The following is a 27302-nucleotide window of genomic DNA, read 5'->3' on the forward strand; positions in this document are numbered from 1 at the left end:
CATAAAGACAGATAAAACTACCAACTGAATTGAGTTCAGGAATAATACCATCACATCTCTATATATACTGTATATACTATATCATTTTAGAAAAGCATGTTAAAAAAAAAAAGGGACTTCCGGGTCAAGATGGCGGCTTAACGTGCGCATTTTAGTTCGTTCTCCAGAACAACTACTAAATAACCAGAAACAGTACAGAACAGCTCCCGGAGACACGATAGTGACCGGACACACAGCGTACCCCAGTCTGGACCAACTGGACCGGCTGAGAGCACCCCCCAGAACCGTGAGATCCCAAAGCTGCGGCGGCCAGCACCCCTCCCCCACAGGCCGCTTCCCAGAGGGGAAAGGAAAGGACTTTACCAGCAGCAGGGACCGGGCACAATCAAACGCCAATTGTGGAACTAATTAACAAATTCTGACTACTAAAAATAGGCCCCCAGCCTAGGTGAACCTGATAAAAGCGGAGGTTGCTCATTTTTGCCCTGGCGCCAAGGGGGCAGGACTGACAGAAAAAGGGGGAAAAAAAGAGAAGGAAACAGAGGTTTTTGTGGCTCTGTATCTACAAAGGCTTGACTGCCTCTGGATACAGTGGCAGGACTTTTCAGGCTGCAACTGCCCCAGGCATAGTCAGAAGTGAGCTCTTTTGGGGGCTTATCTGGAGCCTGTGCCTTCCCCAGGGGAGGGGTGAAGCCCCACCCAGGTGGAATCCCTCCATCAAGGAATTCAGACACCAGGGCGTGGTAATTTGAAGCCATTAAAACCAGCCTACAACCTCTCCTCTGTCTCCACCATGCCCCCAGCAGGGAGAGTCTGCCAAGTTAAAGGTACCGCATCATCTTATGCTGGTGGGACCTGCATCCAGACAAGCGCCACATACTGAGCAGGATAAGAAAAACAGAGTACAGAGACTTCACAGGAAAGTCATTCAACCTGCTGGGTCTCACCCTCAGGGAAAACCAACGCAGGTGACTCTTTCCTCCCGATAGGAGGCCAGTTTGGTCTGGGAAAATCTGGCTGGGGTCTATAATACCTAAGTAAACCCTCCTAAGTGTGTGTGTGTGGGGGGAAGGCACCACACAAGCAGGGCAAGAAACAAGAAAACAAGAACTGAAAAATTCTACTCTGTTAAAACTTAAGATAAAGGTCCAGATAAAGCTGAATGGAATGTAAAAGAACAGATAGACAACAAATTCATCCAGCAAGAAAACCCTAGACAAAAGAAGTGAAAGCAATCTCCAGAATAAACTACTTAAGATAATTAAATGCCTAGATGCCAGCAAAAAATAACAACTCACACTAGGAAAATTGAAGACTGGGCCATCCCAGTCAAAGGAACAAACCAATAGTTCAAATGAGATAGAAGAGCTGAAACAACTATTTCAGAATATACGAACAAACATGAAAAACGTCATCAAAAACCAAATCAATGAATTGAGGGAGGATATGAAGAAGGCAAGGAACGAACAAAAAGAAGAAATGGAAAGTCTGAAAAAACAAATCACGGAACTTATGGGGATGAAAGACACAGTAGAAGAGATGAAAAAAACAATGAAAACCTACAATGGTAGATTTCGAGAGACAGAACGTAAGATTAGTGAACTGGAGGATGGAACATCTGAAATCCAACCAGATACAGAAACTATAGGGAAAAAAATGGAAAAATATGAGCAGGGACTTAGGGAACTGAATGATAATATAAAGCGCATAAACATATGTGTTGTGGGGGTCCCGGAAGGAGAAGAGAAGGGAAAAGGAGGAGAAAAACTAATGGAAGAAATTATCACTGAAAATTTCCCAACTCTTATGAAAGACCTAAAATTACAGATCCAAGAAGGGCAGCATACCCCAAAGAGAATAGATCCAAATAGACATACTCCAAGACATTTAATAATCAGAATGTCAGAGGTCAAAGAGAAAGAGAGGATCTTGAAAGCAGCAAGAGAAAAGCAACCCATCACATACAAGGGAAGCCCAATAAGACTATGTGCAGATCTCTCAGCAGAAACCATGGAGGCGAGAAGACAGTGGGATAATATATCTAAATTATTAAAAGAGAAAAACCGCCAACCAAGAATTCTATATCCAGCAAAATTGTCCTTCAAAATGAGGGAGAAATTAAAACGTTTTCTGACAAAAAATCACTGAGAGAATTTGTGACCAAGAGACCAGCTCTGCAAGAAATACTAAAGGGACCACTAGAGACAGATAGGAAGACAGAAGAGAGAGGTGTGGAGAAGAGTGTAGAAAGGAAGACTATGAGTAAAGGTAAAAACAAGGAAAATTAGATATGACAATTAAAATCCAGAAGTCAAAATAGTAGAAGAAAGTACTAACCATGCAGTAATAACACTGAATGTTAATGGATTAAACTCTCCAATCAAAAGACATAGTCTGGCAGAATGGATTAAAAAACAGGACCCATCTATATGCTGTCTCTACTCAAAGGACACGAGGCCAAGGACTCAAATGGACATTTACACACCAATGTTTATAGCAGCATTATTAACGATTACCCAGAGATGGAAACAGCCAAAATGTCCATCAACAGATGGGTGGCTAAACAAACTGTGGCATTTACATAAGATGGAATATTATGCAGCTGTAAGGCAGAATAAAGTTATGAAGTATGTAACAACATGAATGGACCTTAAGACATTATGCTGAGTGTGATTAGCCAGAAACAAAAGGACAAATACTGTATGGTCTCACTGATATGAACTGACATGAGTGAATAAACTTGGAATATTTCTTTGGTAACAGAGACCATCAGGAGATAGAAATAGGGTAAGCTATTGGGTAATTGGAGCTGAAGGGATACAGATTGTGCAACAGGACTGAATATAAAAACTCAGAAATGGACAGCACAATATTACCTAACTGTAATACAATTATGTTAAAACACTGAATGAAGCTGCATATGAGAATGATAGAGGGAGGAGGGCTGGGGCATAAATGAAATCACAAAGAAAGATAGACGATAAAGATTGAGATGGTGTAATCTAGGAATGCCTGGAGTGTATAATGACAGTGACAAAATGTACAAATTTAAAAAATGTTTTTGCATGAGGAAGAACAAAAGAATGTCATTACTGCAGTGTGCTGAAAATAGATGGTACTTAATATTTTTAAATTTCAACTAATGTATGAGACTAAAGCAAAAAATGTTTTTTGGTACAAATCTACACTTTGACTAGTGCATCTCCTAATATAACTTATGCAAATAGTTGATTGAACACCTTAAGTACATGGAACTTTGTACAGGACATGAGATTTTGTTGGTTTGTCCAGGTGATGCCCTGATGAATCCCAGAGTGATTTGATCAGTGAGTGGAAAAGTATTTGCAAAGTCCCTTTTGGGGAATGGTGAGAACAGGGGAAAACTCAACTTCCCCAAGTTGAATTCTTGATATTCTCACAAGCAGTGTGGACAACGAAAGCTATAGGCTGAGCCCCCAGTCTTGGGGTTTGTTCATATGAAACTTAACCACACAGGGGATAGGTCAAGTCTACTTAAAATTAAGCCTAAGAGTCACCCCCAAGAGAACCTCTTTTGTTGCTCAGATGTGGCCTCTCTCTCCAGCCAACACAGCAAGCAGACTCACTACCCTCCCCCTGTCTACGTGGGACACAACTACCAGGAGTGTGGATCTTCCTGGCAGCGTGGGACAGAAATCCCAGAATGAGCTGAGATTCAGCATCAAGGGATTGAGAAAAACTCTAGAATGAGCTGAGACCCAGCATCAAGGGATTGAGAAAACCTTCTCGACCAAAAGGGGGTAGAGTGAAACGAGACAAAGTGTCAATGGCTGAGAGATTCCAAAGAGAGTCGAGAGGTTATCCTGGAGGTTATTCTTATGCATTAAGTAGATATCACCTTGTTATCCAAGATGTAACGGAGAGGCTGGAGGGAACTGCCTGAAAATGTAGAGCTGTGTTCCGGTAGCCATGTTTCTTGATGATGATTGTATAATGATATAGCTTTCATATTGTGACTGTGTGATTGTGAAAACCTTGTGTCTGATGCTCCTTTTATCTACTTTATCAACAGATGAGAGGAACATATGTTATAAAAATAAATAATAGGGGAAACAAATGTTAAAATGAATTTAGTTTGAAATGCTAGTGATCAATGAAAGGGATCAGTAAGGGGTTTGGCCTGTAAAATTTTTTTTTTTTCTGTTTGTTATATTTTTCTGTTGTCTTTTTATTTCTTTTTCTGAATTGATGCTAATGTTCTGGGAAATGATCATGATGATGAATATGCAACTATGTGATGACATTGTGAATTGCTGAGTGTATGTGTTGGGAATGTTTGTGTTTCTTGTAATTTTTTTAATTAATAAAAGATAAAAAAATAAAAAAGAAAAAAGATGCCAGACACAAACTACTACATATGGTATGGTTCCAGTTGTATAAAACATAAATATAAATAAATCTATAGAGACAGAACTGGGGGTGCATGGGTGGTTCAGTTGTAGAATGCTCACCTGTCATGTGGGAGACCCGGGTTTGATTCCCAGACCACACACCAAAAAAAGAAAAATACATATATATATATATATATATATATATATAGAGAGAGAGAGAGAGAGAGAGACAGACAGAAATAGATTAGCAGTTATGTAGGCTGGGGAAGGAAGGATAGAGGGATTGACAGTAACTGCAAAGAGGTATGGGTTTTTTCTTTTTGGAGTAATGAAAATGTTCTAATATTGTGGTGATAAATTCATAACTCTGTGATTACACTAAAAGCCACTGATTGTGCACTTTGTATGGACTGCATGATATATCTCAATAAAATAGCTTTAAATAAAGAGAGGGAGAGAACATAGTATCCCCAGTGACAGAATAAATGTGCAGCCAACAAGCATGCTGCTTAACATCTACAATCAAAACTAGAGAAGAACAGAGGAGCAGAAGGTTTAGAGTGGTCACTGCAATAATAAAGTCGCAATCTCTTGCTCCCTTTCCCTACCTGAGCAAATTTTCAGACCTGGATTCCACTGACCACAGAAGTGGCCAGTCCCCAGAAAAAAGACTGCAATATTTTTGCAAGAATATAATGTTATGATTCTCTTAGTACTTCTCACCGGGGGTCTACAGTACTCAGATAACTGTAGACTATAAAAATGGGACTACCAGAAATTTTGAGGACTTTTGGGTCTAGGGCCTAAGTGATATCAGGGTCTTTAATTTTCCCCATTTAATTTTCCAGTTTGGCTCCTGCACAAAAAACCAGATGGATGCAGGAGCATCCAAGGGGTAGTCTGGTTTGCAGCTGCTGTGCTGGATGTCATACTGTTCCTAGAGCAGATTAATAAGGCCTCACATATCTGGTATGTGATCACTGATTGGTCAATGTGATCTTTGCCATTTTGATTCAAAAAGAGGGTCAAAAATAGTCTGTATTCATGTGGGACAGTCAACAATATCTATTTACAGTTTTTCCTCAGGGCTATGTTAACTATCATAACAATATGAAGAAATCTGGACAGAACCTCCTATTGATCCATTCCATTGATGATGTTACTAGAGAACAAACAAGAAATAACTGCTACGCAGGAGGAGGTAACCCCATGATGATTCAGGGATCCGGTACTTCAGTAAAGTTTTTAGATGTTCAGCGGTCAGGTAAATGCCAAATATTCCTCCATAATAAAAAATGAACTGCTCCATTTTGCAACCCTTACCAAAAGAAAGGAAGCACAGCACGTGGTAGGCCTCTTTGGATTCTGGAAGCAATATATTTTATATCTAGGAATCTGCTCCAGACCATATAACAGATGTCACAAAAGACTAATTCTGAGTAGGGCCCAGAGCAGGAACACATTCTGCAGAAGGTTCAGGCTGTGGTGCCAGCAACTTTGTCACCTGGGTCATATGTTCTGGAAGACTCTGTGGCATCAGACATGCCAGAAGTGAGAAAAATGCATTATAGAGCATACGGCAAGACCTTGTGGGATTCGGAAAAAAGGCCATGTCATCTGCAGCAGAGAATGAGAAAGATGTTATAATCAAGAGTTCAGTCCTCACAGTAAATCAGACCAAGACCTACCAAGATGATAGCTGATGGTGAAGGGAATTTAGAATGGATAGTGGAGAAGGTAGATCATAAGTACTAGCTGCAGGTCTGCGATCAACCATAGTGACCAGAGCTACAGTTCCTCTTACTAAACAATCTCTTCTAAATTTTCTCTTAGGAAGAGAGGCCATAGGAATCATGGAACAGTTACTCATCTGTACGGTATAAGGGATAGAGTGTGGCAGTCATGAAAAGACGCCATTCTGATCTGCTGCAGGGAGCATAACTCACCAAAGGCCCCAGCTGCTGCCTTTCTGGAGCCATCCCTGCTTCTGCTCCAAGACTATGCTTCCCATGGGCTGCTCCCAACCAATAGCTGAACACAGCAGGGATATAACACTGGCCCATTCCTGAGATGCAGGACTCCTCTGGCAATTATGGCTTGAGGACTTTCCCATCAGCTTGACTGAAACTTAGAATTGCTCTGTAAACTGAGACTCTACCCAACCCTCCTTTCTCTTCTCTCTCCTTCATAGGGATGTGTGGAGAAAATAAAATAGCAGGCCTGCGACTGCTATCCTTAAAAAGGCCTGCTTGCAAGGCTAGCCCCTGGGCTCGCATTTGGAAACTTTGATTTCAGGAGGGTTCCCACCATTCCCAAAACTTTTAGGAGTGGCTCACTGGGCTTAAAGTGTTATACAAACAATATGGCTTATGCTGAACATCTGGTTTCTTTTCAGGAATCTGAAATCTTGGTACATGCTAAGCAGAGGGTGCTTACTTGACCAGCCGCCAATAAAAACCCTGGCACTGAGTAGTCTAATCAGCTTCCCTCGTAGAAAGCATTTCATATGTGTTGTCATAACTCACTGCAGGAAGAATTAAGTGTGTCTTGTGTGGCTTCACTGCAAGAAGCTTCTTCCACAGACTTTTACATCATGTCTCTTTTTCTTTGCTGATTTTGCTTTGAACTGTTTTATCATAATAAATTATAGCCATGAATACTAATCTATGCTGAGTCCCAGGGCCCTCTGACACTGGGTCAGATCCACACTGGCACTGCAGTCTGGTGTCTGTCTCCACCTCCCCTGGCTCCCTCCCCTTTTTCCCTCACTGGCATTTCTCCAAATAAATCCCTTATGCTTCCGAATACTATCTTGAGAACTTCTTCCTGAAGGACCTAAAACTAACCTACCAAAGAACATTACTAACCAAATGTTCTTCTGGCACCTTACAGCATATCTAAAACTGCATTCTCTATCTTGGAAAAGATATTATCATCAACTCCGTCATCCAAGTTGGAAAGCTATTATTCACCTCTTCTTGACAGTTTCCCATGTTTACTCAGTCCTGTTACCCTACACTCTCCATTCCAATCCACCTATTCTCTAAAGTACCTAGCTCCGCTTCTAGTCTTTGAACCCTTTGTTGACTCCCTCCTCGGCTTGCCAATAAGGTGAACCCAGTGAGTGTCTTTGGTCCCTAATTCTCAGTCAACATTCCCAATTAGCCCCTCTCTCCCTCTGCAACCCATTTAACTATTTGCTCTTCATGGTCTACCATATCTTTGCATATTATATTTCCTCTGCCTAGAATATCCTTTCCTTCAGTTACTAGCCACAGGAATTTCTATGGATCCTTTGAGATATAGTTCAAATACAATTGCTGATGAAGTTGCCTACTTTGCCTGGTTCTCTTTCCCTGAGCTTCTGTAGCATATACTTGGTCTTATGTCATGCTATGAATTTATAGTTCCATCACCATTTGAGAAATGAAACCATACATTATTTTTATTCCAATTCTCAACATTTAATAGAATATTGATGAAATATTCATAAAATGATCATAAACTTAATATGTGATTGAAGGCAATCAAATGTGTTTTACAAGGTAGACAGGGTCTATATGGTCTTGATTTAAGGTCATAATACAAAAGATAATTCCACTAATTAAATAGAAATTGTCTTTTATTCTTTTAAATAGAAAATGTCTTTTATTCCAGGTAGCAGCCTTGCAAGTTCAATTATATATACTACATTTTCACTGAGGTGATAAATAGAATTGAACTAGGAAATAAAGAAGCATATCTGACTATTCATAGGTCTGATTATTTTATATAAGCTAGCCAAGATGTATATGTATTTCAGGGAAGTATTGGTAGAAGAGTCAGCCTTCATTCTATGAGGAACCAGTTGCTGGTCAAGGAAGGAAAGCAAAGAAAAACATTTTAACCTAATGTTGCAAGGAAAAGCTATTTTAAATTTATTCTAAGGGACTAATATTTAAGGTATAATACTATGAATTTAAATCATTAATTATGTATAAGAAGTATTAAAATTAATTTTATGTTGTACTTAGAGTGATGAGACCTTGGGAAAACTCATAGGAATGCTGTATTATTCAAATGAACCAGCCTATATACTGTTGGGGGAGGGGAAGGAATGACACATAAACATGATAAAATGTATTTATGAAGAAAAAAATCTGTTCTGAGCTTTGAATTTGTTTCACAGAAATCACATTAAAATATGGCCAGTTTTGAACATTCTCAAACCACAAACATTAAAATGGATTAAAAACCAAGTATTCAATGATTACCTGGAGAAAATCTTAGCTTGTTGTTCAGTTAATCCAAGCTCTTCACTAGAAACTCCACCTTTTGTTATAAGATCATCAATAATATCTGCAACATCAGTCAATCCAGTCATCTGGAGTGGATCTACTGAAACACTTCATTTGCAAATGCAATTGGAGAAATGTAAGTCAGCATCTACAACGTAATTACATGAGGAAAACGCATACTCCGACTAGGAGCATAAATTAACACAAAGAGATAAACATATCTACTGTTCCTTCTATTTCTGTAATTCTAGCATCTCTCAGTGGAAAAGCCTAACCATCAATGACTAATGACTTGGTATTGCGCTAAAGAAAGCAAACAAAGGGCTGCAGGTGAAAACCTCTACTGTGTTTGCCTATGGGAAAAAAAGGATTTGGGGGAGGATGGGGGAGTGGGTGCATAATCTAGGACCCAAAACCAAGTTTTCCACATGGCAGGTGAAAGTTCTACCACTGAACTACCTGTGCACCCACACTGCCTATGGAAATTTAATACATATTTAGTAAAAGCAAATGTAATAAATGTAGGCCATTGTATTTTAATAACCTGTATCAAAATAGTAAGGGTCTCAACAATCCTCGGTTTCTTAGAACACTACATTTCCAACAGAATTTATTATATTCCTTTAAACCACTAAAAGAAGTTCATGAACATATGAAAATTTCTATAACACATAATTTATATCCAACTTTAAGTAAAATTATGAAGTAAAGATATTTACCTCTCAAATAATCCATCACTGTTAGTCATACCTTTTAAAAAAGAAATATTAGTATTAATAAAAGTTTCAGAATAGTTTTAACTATTATTTTCAATTAACCTGATTTAGAAATTATATAACCAGAAACTGAAAATTTTTAAGCCTACATTGTTTTATTTATTTATTTTTTTACATGGGCAGGCACTGGCAATCGAACCCGGGTCCTCTGGCATGGCAGGCAAGCATTCTTGCCTGCTGAGCCACTGTGGCCCGCCCCTACAAATTATTTTATTTTTGTTTTTTTAACATGGGCAGGTACCGGAAATCAAACCTGGCCTCTGGCATGGCAGTCAAGAACTCTGCCTGGTGAGCTACCATGGCTCGCCCTCCAAATTGGCTTTAAAATACGTATGAATACCATACTTATCCTTCTCTTGAAAATGCTATTTGGTAGTGAATACTGTACACATTTTAACATTACCCTAAAGCACTCTGGATAATGAACATTAGGAGGTACAACCATTCTTTGCTTAGTTCACAGTTTAGATGACTTCTACAAGAACAAACAAAATATGAGTAAAAAAAAGCCTCTGGTGATTTGAAAGTAATAGATTGGGAAAATACCTCATTTCAATCCAAGAATCATTTACTTGGAAGAAGTTGACACAAAAAATAATTAAGTTTTGTCTATTAAATATATGTTTTTAAAGCAAAGCACTGTATTCAATTTTCTGAATGTCTAACTCTCAAGAAAATTGAGTTAATACAGGGAAAAGTACTCTGACACGTCCTCTTGAAAAAAATTTCCTTGTTAAGATCTTTTAGGCTAAGATAAGACAAACCTGCCTCTAAGATTTACACATTAACATTTGTTTAACATTGAATAAATTTGTTCTCTTAAGTAGGTTTTTCTTTTATTTATCCCCAAATCTATGATTTTACATTATCTTTGTTCTCAGTCTGGTATTTGGGAGTTCTTAACAGCAATTAACTAAATTTAACTAAAAGAGGAAATACTTTATATAAATCTAAAGATTAGTATTATACTGTTGTAACTATACTACCTCTTAATAGCCTTTGGTTCATGAGGTAAAGAAAACTACTTGGAAAAGAGAGTACATTAAAGAGACACTTCCAATCAGAGCTTGAGTGGCCCCTACTGGCTTATTTCTAAGAAAGCAAGACTTACCCAAACTGCAAAATAGGAAGGAAGTAGGTGAGATTTGTCAAATGTAATGATCTCTTACATTAAAGGCTATATTGCCAGTCATCAAACATAGATGAAGTTGCCCTTTCTTCTGCAGTTAGTATGGTTTGACCATGACCATTACACCCACAAACTTGGGCAAATAATAATACTTCCCAATCATTATGGCTAAAAGAGTTTTGCTTTGTTTAAAGAACTCCAGACCACTTTGATAACAAATCAATTTATTAACTTCCTTCCTAAACAGTTTCATGTTTAGAGATAAACTCTCTCACATGACAGAATTTAATGCCTTTGATTCCTGACAAAGACCATTCTCAATTCAGTTTATTACAAAGAAAAGCCTCAACTACTGAAATAAAATAATGATAGTGGTTAAGTATTTATTAATCAGATATAAAAGGTCTTACTACTAAGAAGTAAAACTTATTCCTTAAAAGAGGAATATTTACATCCTAATAAATATCTTTAAAGTAGTTAAATAGATTCTATCCTTACTCCATTTTAAAGCCATTTTTGGAACTCTTCCTTTGGGTTTCTCGTCATAGTTAATTTACTAAATACAGGTAGATCAGCCTCTTCACTTGATAACCACAATTCCTTATTTTTAATTCAAACAGTGACCCTTGGCCTGATCATCCATTTCATTTTTCAGAACTGCCTCTGAATTCTGGCTGTTATCAAAATTAAATCCCTCCTCTATGGATAAATACTTGACTCTATAAAAATAGTGAGAAAATGTGCTAAGAAATAGAAGTCAATTTTGAAAGACAGAAGGTAAACTAATTTGGAGCATTAGAAGAGAATGAGCATTCAGCTTCCCAAAATGCCAATGTGGAGAAAAAAAAGTCCACTAGTGCATCTATACTCTGTGCTTTGTTAAAAAGTAATTCAGTTTCTCTAACTTATACATTGATTACTAGACAAAAACATTTTATCCACCTTTATATGTGCTGTATCTTTTATTAACATTTCTCCTTCTATTTGTTTGCATCCTAATTATAATACTGAATGAACCACCTCCCTAACTGATTCTTTCAATGCCTTTTTCCACTATCTTCCTCTTTCCTTCTGCCTTTAAACACTGAAGAATTGGTACAGCTCCCCATCACAAAATAATCTTTGCTTTCATTTCCTTTCTATTATCTCATTTCCCTCCTTTCCTTTACTTCAGAAACCCTGATTACGTAGTCTATACTTATAGCTTCTCGAGTATGCCTTTGTCCCCAGCCTGATTTCTCTACTCTTGCAGCTACACTAAAAGTATCCTCAAATCCTTGGAATTCAGTCTTCATACCTGACTTTCTGGTGGTACATGGAACTATCAGCCACTTCCTTCTTGTTGCAGATTTCTTCTCTAGATTCTGCTTACTTGTTTCCCTCACAGGGGAAGGTCCCCTTGCTCTCTGAATGATAGTGTAATAAAGAATTTGGCCCTGCCCATCAGAGGCCTGGCTTTTGCCCTCAGCTTCCAGGAGGTAATCGATATCAAACCTGATAGGAGTATATTTGTTTGGGGGGAGGAGGCATGGGAATTTAGGGTGGGGCCTGCCATGATAGTCTTAGGGTAAGGGACTGGACACTCTAGAAAGACAAGCATATAATTTAGGTTGTGGGCTTTGGGTTATGAGTTCAACCATATGGGCAAATCAATCAATCAATCATGCCTACATAATGAAAGCCCATTAAAAACTCTGGACACCAAAGCTCAGGCATGTTTCCCTGGCTTCCAATACTCCATGTGTTTTGTCATACATTGATGGTGGGAGAATAATGTGACCTGATTTCACAGAAGAGTACAACAGAAGCTTCACTTTTCTTTCTTTGGCTTATTTTATTTTAATAAACTGTGACCTTGAGTATAACAGATACCTGAGTTCTATGAGTCCTTCTAGCAAATTATTAGAGTTGAGGGTGGTTTTGGAAACTCTGCAAAATCGCAGTTTGTGTCAGAAGTCAGGGTGGTGGTATACATATGTCACAACCATAAAAATTGTTTAAAAAATTTGAAGAAGAGGGGGCAGTCTTATGTAGAAAACTATGTCTTCAACCTTTCCAATTTGGTTCATTCTAGGCAGTGACATTTTACAAGGTTGGTCCTTGGCTTGTCCCTCTTCTTCATTTTTTACTTGCAGGTAACAGACTTAACTGTGTAATTCAATGAAAAGCTCTTACATTTGTTTTTCAAGCCTACATCTAGTATTCAAGCTCCATTTCCATGTTTAAATATCTGTGCTGGTTATGGTCACTCATGTATGCTAGCATCATTGTAACCTGTTAAATTTGATCTCAAAGTGCTCTAGAATTTAACATCAGACCTAGCCACAGGCCTAGCTCCCAGAGTTTGGCAATGCTAAAAAGTCATTCTATTCTCCCTCTTTTATCTATTTAGTAATTGAGTACTGTGAGTTATTTATTCAGAAAGTCTCTTGTATCCATCTGCCCTTTTCCTTTCTTACAACAACTCCCAGGACCTCATTTTTCATAAGTGAAACTAATTTAATAACTTAATTATTGCTCCATGCTTTCATTCTAGTCTTCCTCAAAATCTCATTTTACTTCTCTCCCCAGAATTCTCCAGGGGTCCCCAAGTGTAAAACAGAGTATAAACTTCTTAGCTGCAATTAAAACCCTCCACAACCTAGCCCAATGAGTCCTGCTTAACTTCATTTGCCAATTTTCCCCCATAGGAGAGAAGAAAGCTCCTAACGACCAAAAATCTACAGGAATCTAACAGGTTTTCAGATAGAACCTTTATATATGCTAGCCAAATATCATAGCAAACAACTCTGTGAAGTGGAAATTATTATCCTCATACGCTGATGACTAAAATTCAAACAGAATCTATGAAGAATGTAGAAAAAAAATACAAGATTTTAAAGCCAGCGTCTTAAAGCTTTTATTTAAGTAAATGCTATTTAAAAATAGCATTTTTTCCTACCCCTATAGAGTGGAAGAAAGATTAAAGGTGATGGTGGAGTTATACACAGAAGGTAGGGTTTAACAAATGAGTATGATTCCTGATCATTATATTGATCATTTTTTAGTTTTCAGTACCTTAGAGCAGCTAGAAGTAAAAACATAAAATTGTGGAATTGTAACCCACACCAAACTCTGAAATCTGTTCTATAACTCATTGTTGCACTGTGCTTTGAAATTCATTGCTTTTTTGTATATATGTTATTTTTCACACAAAAAAAATTGATGATAAAAATATATTACTCCTTCTAGCCTTCAATGTTCTGGAGCAGCTAGAAAGAAAAATCTGAGATGATGGTATGGTGGCCCATGACAAACTCTGGGATCTGTCCTGTAAGTACTTGTTGAAGAGAGCTTTGAAAACTATTGCTTTTTTTCATTCTGTCTTTGTATATATGTTATAGTATACAATAAATAAAAGTTTAAAAAACAGCATTTTTTGCTGCTCATATTTCTTTAATAATAATAATAAAACACTAAGGAAAATCACTATTATTGACCATAAATATCTGAGGAACAAAAAATATTTCCAAGCCACTTTCAGTGGTTCAAATGTTTTTTATTATATCCTAATAAAGTATTCATATTTATATTTGAATAATATGAATAAAAAGTAATATGAATAAAAAAGTATTCATATAACAAAATATATTCATTGGGACTAATGATTTACTAGCACTAAACGAAAAGGAATCTTTAGTGGCACTAAACTTAAGTGAAACTGCTTCAAATGTAAAATGAAGATAATGGCAGCTAGCTCTCAGGTCACAGTCTTAAACAAGGATTAATATGTGGAAAACACTGTAATGCCTGGCACATGGGAGAGGCTCAATAAATGACAGATATTATTGTGTTAAATATAATTAAATTAAAGCTCAAATTTCACAAAATGGTATAAAATTTGGGTTTTTCAATTCTAGTAAAAACCAACTATTACAGCAATTTCAGTTTCTGTATATTTAACATTTCATGTTATAGACAAATATGATGCATAGTTATACTACATCTTAGGAAAAAAACAGATGACACAGCTCTCTGTGTGAATTGCACAATTTCTAAACTCGTTTCTCCTGAAATTAATAAACATTGCAAAAAGGCTTCACAAAAAATTCATAACCATATTCCCAGTAAATGCCTTTTAGTAACATTATAATAGAAAATACAAATATAAATGAAGAACAGTACCAAGGGAAGTAGTATTCTGGTCACTGGAAGGGCTGATAACCAAATCAGCAGAAGGAAACACACAGGCCTTCTGACAAGGATGATTGTCTGTTACGGAAAATTCAGCTTCTGAAGTCTCTTCTTTGACACTTTGATCTTCTTTATCCACATGAGTCAGGTAATGCACTGATCCAGAGTATATATTACAATTAAAATAAAATTGTTGAGAAAAAAATCATGTGGTTAGATATGTCAATTAGCTAACAGTTCCACATGGTAATATGGATATATTTGAAGTTTGCAATATACTTTGATAGCTTTCTGCTGTATAATGAATTATTTTATTAAGAAATTTAAAACTTAAACTCTCCTATATTAAAAACAAGTTTATTGGGTGGGCCACGGTGGCTCAGCAGGCAGGAATGCTTGCCTGCGATGCCAGAGGACCTGGGTTCGATTCCCAGTGCCTGCCCATGTAAAAAAAAAAAACAAATTTATTGTGGATTGAGCTAAAGAACACAGGCTCACATTCTGCTATAAAATCACGAAAATGCTAAATTTTAAAAAGTTTAATATACAACCAAGCCTTCTAAATAGAGAACTACTCTGGTGGTGGAAAAGAAAAAGAAACTCAAAGCTAGAGCAATAATTGGACAATGATGTTGAGAGAGCTCACAGAGGAGCAAGAGATGTGATTTTTGCAGACTGCAGTGAAGGGAATTAAGCTAATGGCATACACCCCAGAGCTTTAAAGGATAACTCTGGCCATAAAATGGGGACAAGAAAAACTCTGCCCTGGAGAAAGAGCAAAGAAATTTTCATCTCCCTGGACAGTGGATGCTAAGTTCTTAAGCCAACTCTGAGAAATCAAAACCCCAGTCTTGCCTTGAGGAGGTATGGGGACTGAATTTATGCTATCTAAACTACAACAGTGCTAGGGCAAGAAATACATATAAAAGCCTGTCCAAAATCTTTTTTTCTCCACTTCAATGACAGCAAGAAGTAAATGAAAACCACTCCAAAGACAAATACACACAACGCAGCAGAACTCACACTAAAGCTAAGCCCATGAAAAACATTGCAAAAACACAAAACAAGAAACCCCACAAAAGAAAGTCAGTTTGCAGAATCAACACTGAGAATTATGAGGACAATGAAATTTGAAAAGGTCTAAAATGTGACTAAAATTACTAAATAGATAAAAGAAGAGAAACCATAACAAAAGAACAGGATAGTATATACAAAGAACATAAAGATTTGCAAAATAAATAAATAGAACTTTTAGAAATTAAAAATGTAGTCACCAAAATTAAAATCCTAATGAATAAGTGAAACAGCAAGGAAGACATTGCAAAAGAGATAATTACTAAAGTGAAAGATCTGAGGAAATCACTCTGAGTACATCATTGAGAGATAGAGTTGGAAATTACAAAGGAGTGGTTATAGAGGATGGGAACCTGTGGCCCTACCCCACAGACTCTCCTCCACCATTCCCTGCCTGGCCTCTACCATTCCTAACTACTGCCAACCCCCTTGGAGTCTCATCCTTCTTGGTCCATGACCCAGGAAGTTCATAAAGCATATCATTCTGTTTGTCTTGATTCATTTCTTGGAGAAGGTAGTATGGAATTATCTCTGAGTGTCAAGACATTGCACTCAATAATTTCCAAATATCCTTTTTACTACTACTACTTCTTTTTTCATTTGTGAAAAAAATTTTTTTGAAATGCTTTCAAACTTACAGAACAGTTACAGAAATAATATAAACTCCATAGGGAGAACTCCAGCATTTCCCTAACTCCCTCACTCCCATATACCCAGATTCATCAATTTTAACATTTTACCACATTTACCATATCGTTTTATCTATCCATTTTCTTAACACTTGAGTGTAGGCTGCATACATACTACTCCTTGAACACTTAATATTGCTGTGTACATTTCCTATGAACAAGGATGTTCACTTATGTAACCACCTTAAGTGCAGTTATCTAGTTCTATAAAGTTTACAATCTATACTCCAATTTTTTTGTATGTCCTAATAATGTCCTTTTCGGCCTTTTCTCCTCTCTTATTAGATTTCATCAAGGATCATGTATTACATTTAATTGTCATTGCCTCTTTAGGTACTTCTTCTTTCTTTTTTTTAATTGTGAGAACATATATCTCAAACATTCCCAAGCATACTATTCAGTGAGATGTTGCAAAACCATCACCACCTTCCATTACTAAAACCTTCCCATCTCCTTTCCCATCTCCCTAACACCCATTAGCAAAGCAAGTTTTTTGAAAAAGAATATTTAAGTTGCTGGCAAGACTGAATGAGTGAGAGAATGCAGACATAAACTGTAGGAACCATAGAAATTAAAAACGTAACTATCCTATTTTCAAAAAGATACGAAGAATTTAATACTTTAATACTGCCTGGCCATTTAACCAGAATTGCATATTCTGGCCCATCTGATAACCATGAATCTGCTCAGCAACCTCAGCACAAAGCTTGTGAAATTCTTAGCAGTATGACCAGTGGCTCAGGACCATTGAAATTAAGATCCAGGCCACAATGTCCTATTCTAGTATAAAAGTCAGAGCTTGCTTCTCAGGAAAAAAATGGCCTTAAGATGGGAACCAGCCACATGGATTATCACAAAAATAATCCTAATCTAAAAAGTTGGGGCTAATGATTACAGCTCACATATGAAAGCTATTCCTAGTTCTGATACTCCAAAAGGTGATGATGCTTATTCTTCCAGGTCAATCAAAGCAAGGCTTCAATATGCTCCCTTATTGACCCCCACAAACCTTCTTCAGAAATGCTAATGGTTTTTGAAGCCAATGTTTTATCAAATTCAGGGCCAGGAAACAATTCAATGTGATCCAATGGTTTAAGCTGTTGAAAAATCACACACAAAAAAACAACTTTTATAAATTTTATACTCTGATATTTTCAAAATACTGTGAACAATTTTATGTAAATTTTAAACATTTATAATAACTAAACAAATTAAAGAAAGAATGGAATTAAATCCAACGTGAGCTAAACATGAGGGATTAATAAAATGGGAAGAAATTTTTACTTATTAGTATGTATTTACTGATTTAACCTTTTAAAAGGGTTAGAAAATGAGGACAATGCAGGCTTACCATTTCATGCCTGGGGAAATCCTGCTCAATGTTTTCAGCGATGTTCTGTATTGCTAACAGCTGTTCATCAATTTTCTGAAGCTTAGAGGTAAGATGCTCTAGTCGGCAAGCTCCAGGGCTTGGTGCAGGAGATGCAGCAGTGACATCCTGCAGTAGTTTCCACGACAGATAATCTTCTGCAGATTCTGGTTTTGAGTTCTGTTCTTTGAATCGGGCTTCTGGCTTTGGCAGATCTAAATGTTATTAAAAATAGCAAAATTTGAATGGTAATAACTGAAAAAGAGATAGAGACTGATGAACTCATTTTTCTAATGATTTCATTTTAAGGTAACATGCAGCTAGGTAACCAATTTTAAGGTAACCAATTTTTAGAAATTGGTTTTAATTTAATAAACTTGGAAATTCCATTTTAGCCTCTTGACTTCTGAGAATTGTCTTTGTTGTAAGATAAGAGTACATAACAACGTTATTGCCATATAGCTCCAAATACAAGGCAGTTTTCCCACATACTACAAAAAACATACTTCATCAAAAAGCAACCTTAACATTTTTATGTTTTAAAATTACTTAAAAACCAACAATGTCTCTCAGTAAAAGCAATTACTTTGCTGGCTATTACTGCCTTTATATGGGATCTCAGGTAAACATTAAATATCCCAAGACAAATTCTGTCACCAACATCAAAGCCAGTGACTCTCCCTACCCTTAATCTCAGTCTCCTGTTTTAATCACTTACATGTATTCAGTGAGGTTAACTGCAATCCAATGTTGTGCTACCCTCAGCACCATCCATTACCAAAACTTTTCCTTCACTCAGTTGATTCTCATCTCCTTTTGGCTTCTGGGTCACCTCCTTCTTGTATGGTGCCTCCTTCTTAGTTTTCCTGGCCTCTTATTCCTCCATCCGCTCTTCTTACCCACCAGTATTTCTCAGAATGCCAGTCTCACTCACTCCTTGTCTCACTCTACTTATTTTGCCTGGGTTATGCCACTGATTCACAAATGACTCCCAAATCTATACAGCATTCTTTTTTGAGCTCCAGTGCCTTATATCCATCTGTGTATCCTGAACATCCCATTTAGTTTGCCTATAAACCTATCAAACTGACCCATCTCTTCTGCCTCCTCCAACTTGCTCCCTCTTCCTTATTCCCCATCTGAATGAACAGTACTATCATTTTCCCAGTTTCCCAAGGTTCCTCTCTTTCCTTCATATTCAAAGTGAAGCAAAATATTGATGGTGCTACCTCCTAAATATCTCCTTCATTTCTACTACAACTACTTAGCTAAAAACTTCACAATGGATAGAAGTCAATGGTATCTTTACCTCAAATTAATTTCACTTCTATCTAGTACATTTTCCACACAGACCTTTAAAGAGATCTTCTAAAAACACAAATCTGATCTTGTTCCTTTCATCTCTGAAATCCTTTAGGGTTTCTCCAGTGCCTTCATTTAAAAATCCAACACCTCATTATGACAATGATGTATATAATCTTTGTTCTCCCTACCTTTACAGTTTCATCTCCAGCTATTTCTTAAAAAACGAAACAAAACAAAAAACCCATGGGTTCCAAGCATAATGAAATTCAATTTTCACAAATTTAGCAGGTTCCATCAAAGTTCTTAATCTTTATACAATATAGTCTCTCAGTCTGAATGCCCTTTCTCTGGCTAAATCTTACTTTCCTTTAAGATTCTATTTAGTTATTCCTCCCCTAAAGGGCCCCAGTACTGCCTGAGACGGATTAGACAGTCTCCCTGCAGAACCCAATAATCTCATCCATACTGCTATCAAAGCACTCACCATGCAGTATCACAATCACCTCTGTTTTCCTCCTTCCCATCCCCCATAAGCATGTCATAAGCAGAACCTGGTATCAATCTCTTCTTCAGTCCAGTATCTGGTCCCTAATTTAGTGTTCACTGTATGAAGAGCCAGTCAAATGCAAATTATTGTACCTGCCCTACTTAGCTAATAGAGGTTTTATGAAGATCAAATTATATGACAAAGTGCTTTGAAAATGGTGAACAGTTAATCAAATGTAAGTAGTGCATATTATAGCTCAGCCCCAATTTGAGATGAGGTAAACTTTTCTACGAGAAGACAATAGCAATTTTCAATGTTAGAAATGGCAGCTATATAATCTGTCCCTATCTGTATTTGGCCCTACCTACCATTTTTAGCCTGAACCACACAGTACTTTACTATCTATTCTGCTTGCTTCTTAGCAGCCTAAAAAGTCTCCTTTAATTATTCTCATGAAAGAAGGAGAATTTGGTACACATAAATTTCAAGCAGAAAATATAGCAAATGAGATAGATAAGGTCAAACTCCAGAACAGCCAAGACACATAAAAAAACTAACTCCCCTTTCTTAGAGAATCTGCCCCAGTCACACTTACTAACAGAGAAAAATCACCTAGGAGGGCTAAATACTGAGTTCCATTCACCCTGAGGTGCTTTTTGTAGGCCCAGGGAAGCTGTGCTTGGTATTACTGATGGTCTTCCTACTGGGAGATGGTTTCTAGAATAGGAAACTACTTTCATTCAAAAGAGTGAAGTCTGGGTGGGCCACGGTGGCTCAGCAGGCAGAGTTCTCACCTGCCATGCCAGAGACCAGAGTTTGATTCCCGGTGCCTGCCCATGTAAAAAAGAGAGAAAAAAAATAGTGAGGTCCAACTAAAACAGTAATTTTTCCTGCTCATTTTTTTTTGTTTTAAATATTTAAGACCCAGTCCCTCCTTCCTCTCAGTCTTGTCCTACATACAGATCTCACTTAAGGCTAATACTTGACTGTATTTTGAGTTTTTAAAGTACATTAAGAAAATATCATGACAGAAATTCATTTCAAAAATATGAAACTTTTCCTTTTAAATTGGCACTTTTAAGTTCTCTTCTTTCATAAGAGTAGAACAGTCCACTGACATATTTTCTCAACTAGGCAGTCTCTTCAGAGAAGGATCCCCCCAAATTTTTATTATAAACCTGATCTTACTGATTGCAGAAATTAGCCTGTAGCTATAGGCATGTGAAATGCTGATTTAAAATACTCAGGTGTCTCAGGGAGATAGCCCGGTTCCAGTCTGCCAGAATTTCAGAAGTAGATTGGTGTGAAAAATGAAGGGAAACCAACAAGGTACCTAAGTAGCCAAAGACACTTGGTTAGATGCAACCCTCACCACTATCCTGAACTCCACAGAAGACATAAGTGAGGATCAGATAAAGTTCATTTACTTGCAAAAATTATCAAAGCAACTATGTTACAGAGCTGGGATTTAAACTCAGGTCAATTCTATTTTGATGCAAATGCTTCTTTTTATTTCCCCACAAACCTCCCCAGCTGAAAAACTGTCAGGTTCATATACCCACCCTCTATTACCCTGAACCCTAGCAGCCCTATGATAGGACAGAGAGGGCAAAGGTTTCAAAATCCGAAATGTAAACATTTACTTGTATACACAGCTGCAATACATGTCCTCAGGTACCCTATGGTGGACCCTCCCTCTCACCCACCCCTTCCTTGTACTTCATATCTCCTGCGTGCCCATTATCAACATACAGTGAACAGGTACTAATGTACTCAATACCCAAGCATCTGACAATAATATGGCTGGAGCCCACTTTTTGCAATAACTATGGAAACCAGAATAAACATTAGGTCTCTGTCGCAGTAAGTCTACTTGCATAATGGATTAATCTAATCATCGACAGGATATAATAAGGTGTTGAATAAATAATCTTGTAAATCTTGCAAATATTTTACAATAAGACTGCCTGATTTATGACTATAAAACTTAATATTGTAGTAACAAAGTACTGTTATGAACTTTATTACTAAATATGTCTGCATTTTTTATGTGCTCCTCCAGAATGTCCCATTTATATGAGAATTTCTCTTGAAAATTAAAAAACTCATGAACTACCATAGGATATTTATTTTTAGCCTCCATTACCTGAGAAAAGACATTTGCAAAAACAGATCTGTAATCTCCTTACAAAGTAAGCATGGGTCCTAGTTTTGGACACAGTGATTTTATCTCATTTACCTACCTGCCTCTACTCTCCTTAACAAGGAAAAAGCCTTTTTATGGTTTCTCTTGCAACTATCAATTTTTAGTTTTGTTTTTTAACTATCCAGTTTTACTGCTTACTTCTAATATAACAGTAATTCATAATTAAGGAGAGTGGGGTTGCTATACATCTTGGACAATGACCTTTGTCCTGATGTATTCCTGATGGTGTAGGTGAGGTGATACCAAGATCTTTCACTTCTATAATACCTGCTTTCCAGCTTTTTCTATCCAAACAGGATGGAGACACTTTTGCAGGTTTAAAAAATAAGTCCACAGCAAAATTGGAAGATTTACCAAGAATATGAAAGGAATATAGAGATTGATTGTAAATATCTAAACAAAGTAATCAGGAAATTAACAGAACATTTTAATAGGTAAATATATAAAAACAGGGGGGCTGTAGGAGGACAGCTAAGACATACGATTAGGGATAAAAATGCTATATTAAAGAATTTTTCTAAATGTATTAATATACTTAAGAATTAGGAAAAAATTATTACCTTGACTCTTAAAATTAGATGGGGAAATGGCATTAGTAATTGAACCTGCCATATAATGTAATTCTGTAGAAGATGGGACTTTTAGATGGTCACTTTGCTTCTTGGTAATATTATCTGATGACTCTTCTCTGACAGGTATTTGCTGTAGAGCTTCAATGTCAGTCACATTTATGTAAGTATGTCCAACCTTAGCCAAAAGATAAAATCAAAGAGGGTTACATTCTTTAACGAATACTAAAAGGTTAATTCTTATCAATAACAAGGCAAGAAGAGCTTCTATATGCTAAACTTAGAGAAAGCTACAGGAACTATGTGTTATACAATCTTAATTTATGAAATTTTGGAGTATAATACTTTAATTTTTTTACCTTTCTAACCAAGCTATACATTAGAGTCTTACTTAGCCTCATTTCATCTATAAAATTGTGTAAAATCTGGATGACCATAAAAATTTTATCATAAATGCATTATTAAAACTTCTAAATAAAATACAAACCAAATTTGGTAAAATATGAGATGGAGAAGAGGTAAAAAATTTCTCTGATATTTCAGTGGGAAAACTGAGGTTTAGATATACATCTGAAGCCAACAGCTGAGAAGCATTCATAGGTTCATGTTCTGAAAGTTGAGAAAAGAAAAATCAAAGATACAAAACTTGTCTGTAAACAGCCCTAAGTTATAAACTTTATGAGGACAAATTACCAACAAAATGTATTTGTTGAAAATCTAAGCAGAAGTTTTATGGGTATAAATAAATGAAAGAAAACCATTCTATTCTAAGGGCACTCTATTCTAGAGTAATTAAAAACTGAATGCAGACTGAATAAGATCTGCTTTTCCCATATTAATGAGTCACAAGAACAATAAATTATCTAAATTATAGTATAATGCTGTAACTTCCTGTTTCTGTTTAAAACATATTAATTCATGTTGCTTACTTTATTTAGGAGAACCTTAATAAAGCCAAATATTTGGAAGTTAACCCATAACTAAACTGCTTCACTTTCAACACTTATATTTGTTTTATACATTTTTAATTAAGTTTTATTGAAATATAATCTACACTCCTTAAAAGGGTCCAATTCAGTGGTTTTTACATATTCACAAAGTCCATGGCCAACTTCTACCACTTAAAATGGTTTAAAAATCTAAATTTTATAGAAGTCATTTCCTTCTTATTCAAAAGTAAAATAAAGAAGCCTGTTATAGGAGGTCAGTAGACAGCCTTTAGTCTTTAGTCCTAGGATTCTAATTTTATTTTTTAGCATTTTATTTTTAATACTTTCAATTTCACAAGTAAAATATAACTCATTGTCATGTTGAGTACTGGAGATTTGGTACAAGCCTGAATTTAAATCATATGTTAATTAAAAAAGTGAAAATAATTAAATCATCATCTGTCTCGATTAAACCAGCTAAATGGTTTAACTGTTTTTATGGGGGGTTTTGGCATATGCAGACATAATCTTTAATAAGTCATGTGGTTCTCAGAAAAGAAAAAACTCATACCTGATGTAGAAGAAATAATTTCTTGATTTTTACCACAGTCAAATACAACTTCTTGAGAAGCAGCTTCCTTATCTTGTAGTAAATTAGAAGTAAGGCAAAAGGAGAAAGAGAAAAATGAAAAGAATTTTACACATACAAGAAAAAAATTGATGCAGATAATAAGATATTTGCATAAAAGGTTGTAGAAAAGTAGAACAGCTTAACAACTTAATTTTTAAATACTATGATAATTTCATATTTTATTATTACTTTTATGATTCTTGGATGAATAACAGACTCCCTGAAAAGAGAATGCCTTTTTACTACAAAGAGCAAAACCAAAGGACATCTAGAGGCCTTCTGAAGGCCTTGCTCAGATGAAGACCATTTAACAATGTTTCTCAAATGCACATTCGTCAATTAAACCAAAATAATCTTATACATGCACAAACTCACTGAAGAAGAAATGCTAATGAAAATACAATGAGATGCCTTTATTTATTCTATCAGATTGGCAAAGATAAAAAAGTTAGTTGAACATACTGAGGATAAGTAATGTCTCTTATGCAAGAAGATACTCATTGAAGTATTACAGGAAAAATGAGAACCTATCTACTATGTTCAGCAATAAGGGATTAAATATTTTATTGCATGGCTGGAAGAAGGAATATGCTTACAAATTACGTTTTGATGGCACAGGCAAATGTTTAGCATGAATAGACACAAAAGTGAAGAGCAAAGCATATGCACTGCAGGTATCCTCATAATTGAAATCTAAACATTCTTGAAAATATGTTAGTGAATTTTCAGACACCAAGAGACTTCACTATTTTTAGTGGAAATAAAAGGTATTCTAGCCCATCTGATTTTCCTAAATATCATTAAACTACTCTTGAACACCTAAATAGCAATGTACCAAGGATTACAAAATAACACAGGGTATTTTAACATCACTTCTTAAGTAACATTCACTTACCTCATTGGTTTGTGAGAAATAAGTGACAATACTGAATTTATCAGATCTGAAATATTTTCAACACTATAGCAAACTTATACCATAATGTAAGTAATAATGAAATAATATGTTAATGATACAATCTAATTTGAGAAAAAAAAACAGAGATTGGGACTCATGAAGGGTTAAACTTTCAGGAAAAAGCTAGGGAAGTTAGCAGTAATACATGGACTGTATGTTGAGGTAGTGAGGGACAGCTGTGCTATGTATTGTATTTAACTATGCAAAAAGCAAAAAGAAGACAGAAAAATTGAAGTGTTATTTCTAAGTTGTGTGTATATGGTTAATTTTCATCGTCTTCATATTTTGCTATATTATCCAAATGCTCTATGATGATCCTATACAATTTTTTATATTTTTTTTATTGTATAATATAACATATACACAAAGCAAAGAAAGAAAAAAGCTATACCACTTTAAATATCATATCAATAAATCCTATTTAAGATAAAATTAGAGAGGTTTCAAAAAGCACATATAAGGTGTTTTCTTACATTTAAGAGAGACTTTTTACTCCATGCCATAAAAAAGTGCTATTAAAGCATGATGGGGAAAGGACTATTTGAGATGCTGCTTAATGTTCATAATGATGAATTACATTAATGAGGAGGTTTAGGAGACAAGATTCTAAATAAATTCTCCAAGATTTATCTCTTCTACTCTTGAACACATTTACATGCACCCTTCCCACACTAAACCAAACCTAGTCCTCTTCCTAACTCAACTTCATTAGCCACAGCCCCAGGCCTCTCAACCTGGGCTGTCAATTCAAGAGAACATGACAACGGCACAGAGAATTCAAATTGAAAATGTATTTCTATTTGGCTTAGATGTATTCCAGGGCATTTCTGAACAAAAATTATCATGTTTTACTTCTCATAAAATTTAAATTTTTCAATTTTTTCTTTATTAGAGAAGTCATGGGTTTACAGAACAATCATACATAAAATATAGTATTCCTCTACACCAGCCCACAACCAACACCTTGTCTTGGTGCGGAACATCTGTTACAACTCATGACAGTACACTGTTTACATTTGTACTATTAATTAAAGTCATGGTTTAATTTTAAATGTAAAGTTTCAAAAGTATATACCAGGATTGAGGATATGAACATAGGATGAGTGACTAATATCGGAAAAGCTAAAATTCCCTTTAAATCACTGACTTATTAAAAAAAGTCTAAATATCTTAAGTATCATTTTAAAGAAAAACAGCATTTTTACCTGGGTCTGTATTTGTACTTGCATCCTGACTTTCTACAGCTTTCTTTCTTACAGAGGCCATGAAATGCAATCCAGCTGAAGAAGTAACGTCATCTTGTAGTATTTCTTAAACATAATATCAAAACATTGTAAGTGATCATCGAGAAGCCAACATAATACTGGAACCCAAAAACCAGAGTATCTAACTCCAGAGAGGTGAAGTATAGGGTATTAGGGTATTATCAATATGGACTTTCTTGAAGGAGGTAGTGTTCACATTGAATTTCAAAGGTAGTTCAGCAGAATCAAAATCAGAATTGTGGAGGACTTTATGCCCAGCCTAGAAACCTAGATGTCGTTCTGGCTGATGACTATCTATTAGAAATTGTCAAGCAGGGAAGTATATATATATGGTTAGAATGATGTTCTAAAAATCACCACAATCAGTGTATGGATAAGATAGTTAAATGGATAAAATTGAAATAAGACAATCGGTTATATGGGGTTGCTTTACCAGTTCAAATTAGGATCTAACAAGGGTGAAGGATAGAAGACAGAGGGTAAATTCTAAAATTACGAAAAGTCATAAAACAGACAATAAGTGTGTAATAAGAGAAAGAACACTAAATACCCCTAGCTTGGTCAATGATGTCCTGTATTCATCCCAGATCTCTTCTGCATACACCCATGGGGTACTCATGTCCTTTCTGGACAGTGAATCCACAAGCTGTTCCATCAGATAAAGCACCCCAAGACACTATGCCCCACTAGCCTAGAACCCTGTACAATTTCATGGGACACCAAATTCAAATAAATGCTCCCCAATCATATACTTGACTGATCAACCCCTCAAGCCCCAACCCTATAATGCTATAAAAGGCATAGTCCCCAGGTTCACATGAGGCCTGGCTGAGCCTCATGCTACTGGCATATTCCTTCATGTGGCCTGATGAGTGATGAGTTGGGCTGTGACTATCTCTAGGATCTGTGAGTATAACAAACCTTCTTTCAGTTATCTCCTATGTCTCTCCTCCTTGTTGCAGCTGATTGTCCATAATAAAATTGTCAAAAACAAAGTGGTTATTTATTGACTAGATGAGAGGGGAAGGGCACAATTCAAAATAACTCCTATTTTGGGGTTAGATTGGTTAGACTGAAGACAGAGAACATAGGAGGACA

At 36.2% G+C, this 27302-nt stretch overlaps 1 protein-coding gene across 11 annotated transcripts in view; it reads right to left on the minus strand.

Annotated features, from left to right (window-relative positions):
- Positions 1-27302, minus strand: part of CPLANE1 (ciliogenesis and planar polarity effector complex subunit 1) — a 232391-nt gene that overhangs the window by 44805 nt on the left and 160284 nt on the right. For 6 of the 11 annotated variants that reach the window (XM_077116986.1, XM_077116987.1, XM_077116982.1 and 3 more), the window contains 11 exons: positions 26145-26249; positions 23925-23996; positions 22912-23033; positions 22416-22602; positions 20444-20479; positions 17840-18072; positions 17498-17585; positions 14717-14881; positions 14536-14601; positions 9367-9397; positions 8624-8755 (listed from right to left, as the gene is read on the minus strand). In XM_077116986.1, coding sequence (XP_076973101.1) covers positions 8624-8755; positions 9367-9397; positions 14536-14601; positions 14717-14881; positions 17498-17585; positions 17840-18072; positions 20444-20479; positions 22416-22602; positions 22912-23033; positions 23925-23996; positions 26145-26249 — 1237 coding nt within the window. Of the gene's footprint in view, positions 1-8623; positions 8756-9366; positions 9398-14535; positions 14602-14716; positions 14882-17390; positions 17586-17839; positions 18073-20443; positions 20480-22415; positions 22603-22911; positions 23034-23924; positions 23997-26144; positions 26250-27302 lie in introns of those variants that run through there. The other 5 variants (XM_077116983.1, XM_077116984.1, XM_077116988.1 and 2 more) reach the window with 5 other exon arrangements.

This window comes from Tamandua tetradactyla, chromosome 9, assembly GCF_023851605.1.
Source record: "Tamandua tetradactyla isolate mTamTet1 chromosome 9, mTamTet1.pri, whole genome shotgun sequence".
NCBI classification, from domain to species: Eukaryota; Metazoa; Chordata; class Mammalia; order Pilosa; family Myrmecophagidae; genus Tamandua; species Tamandua tetradactyla.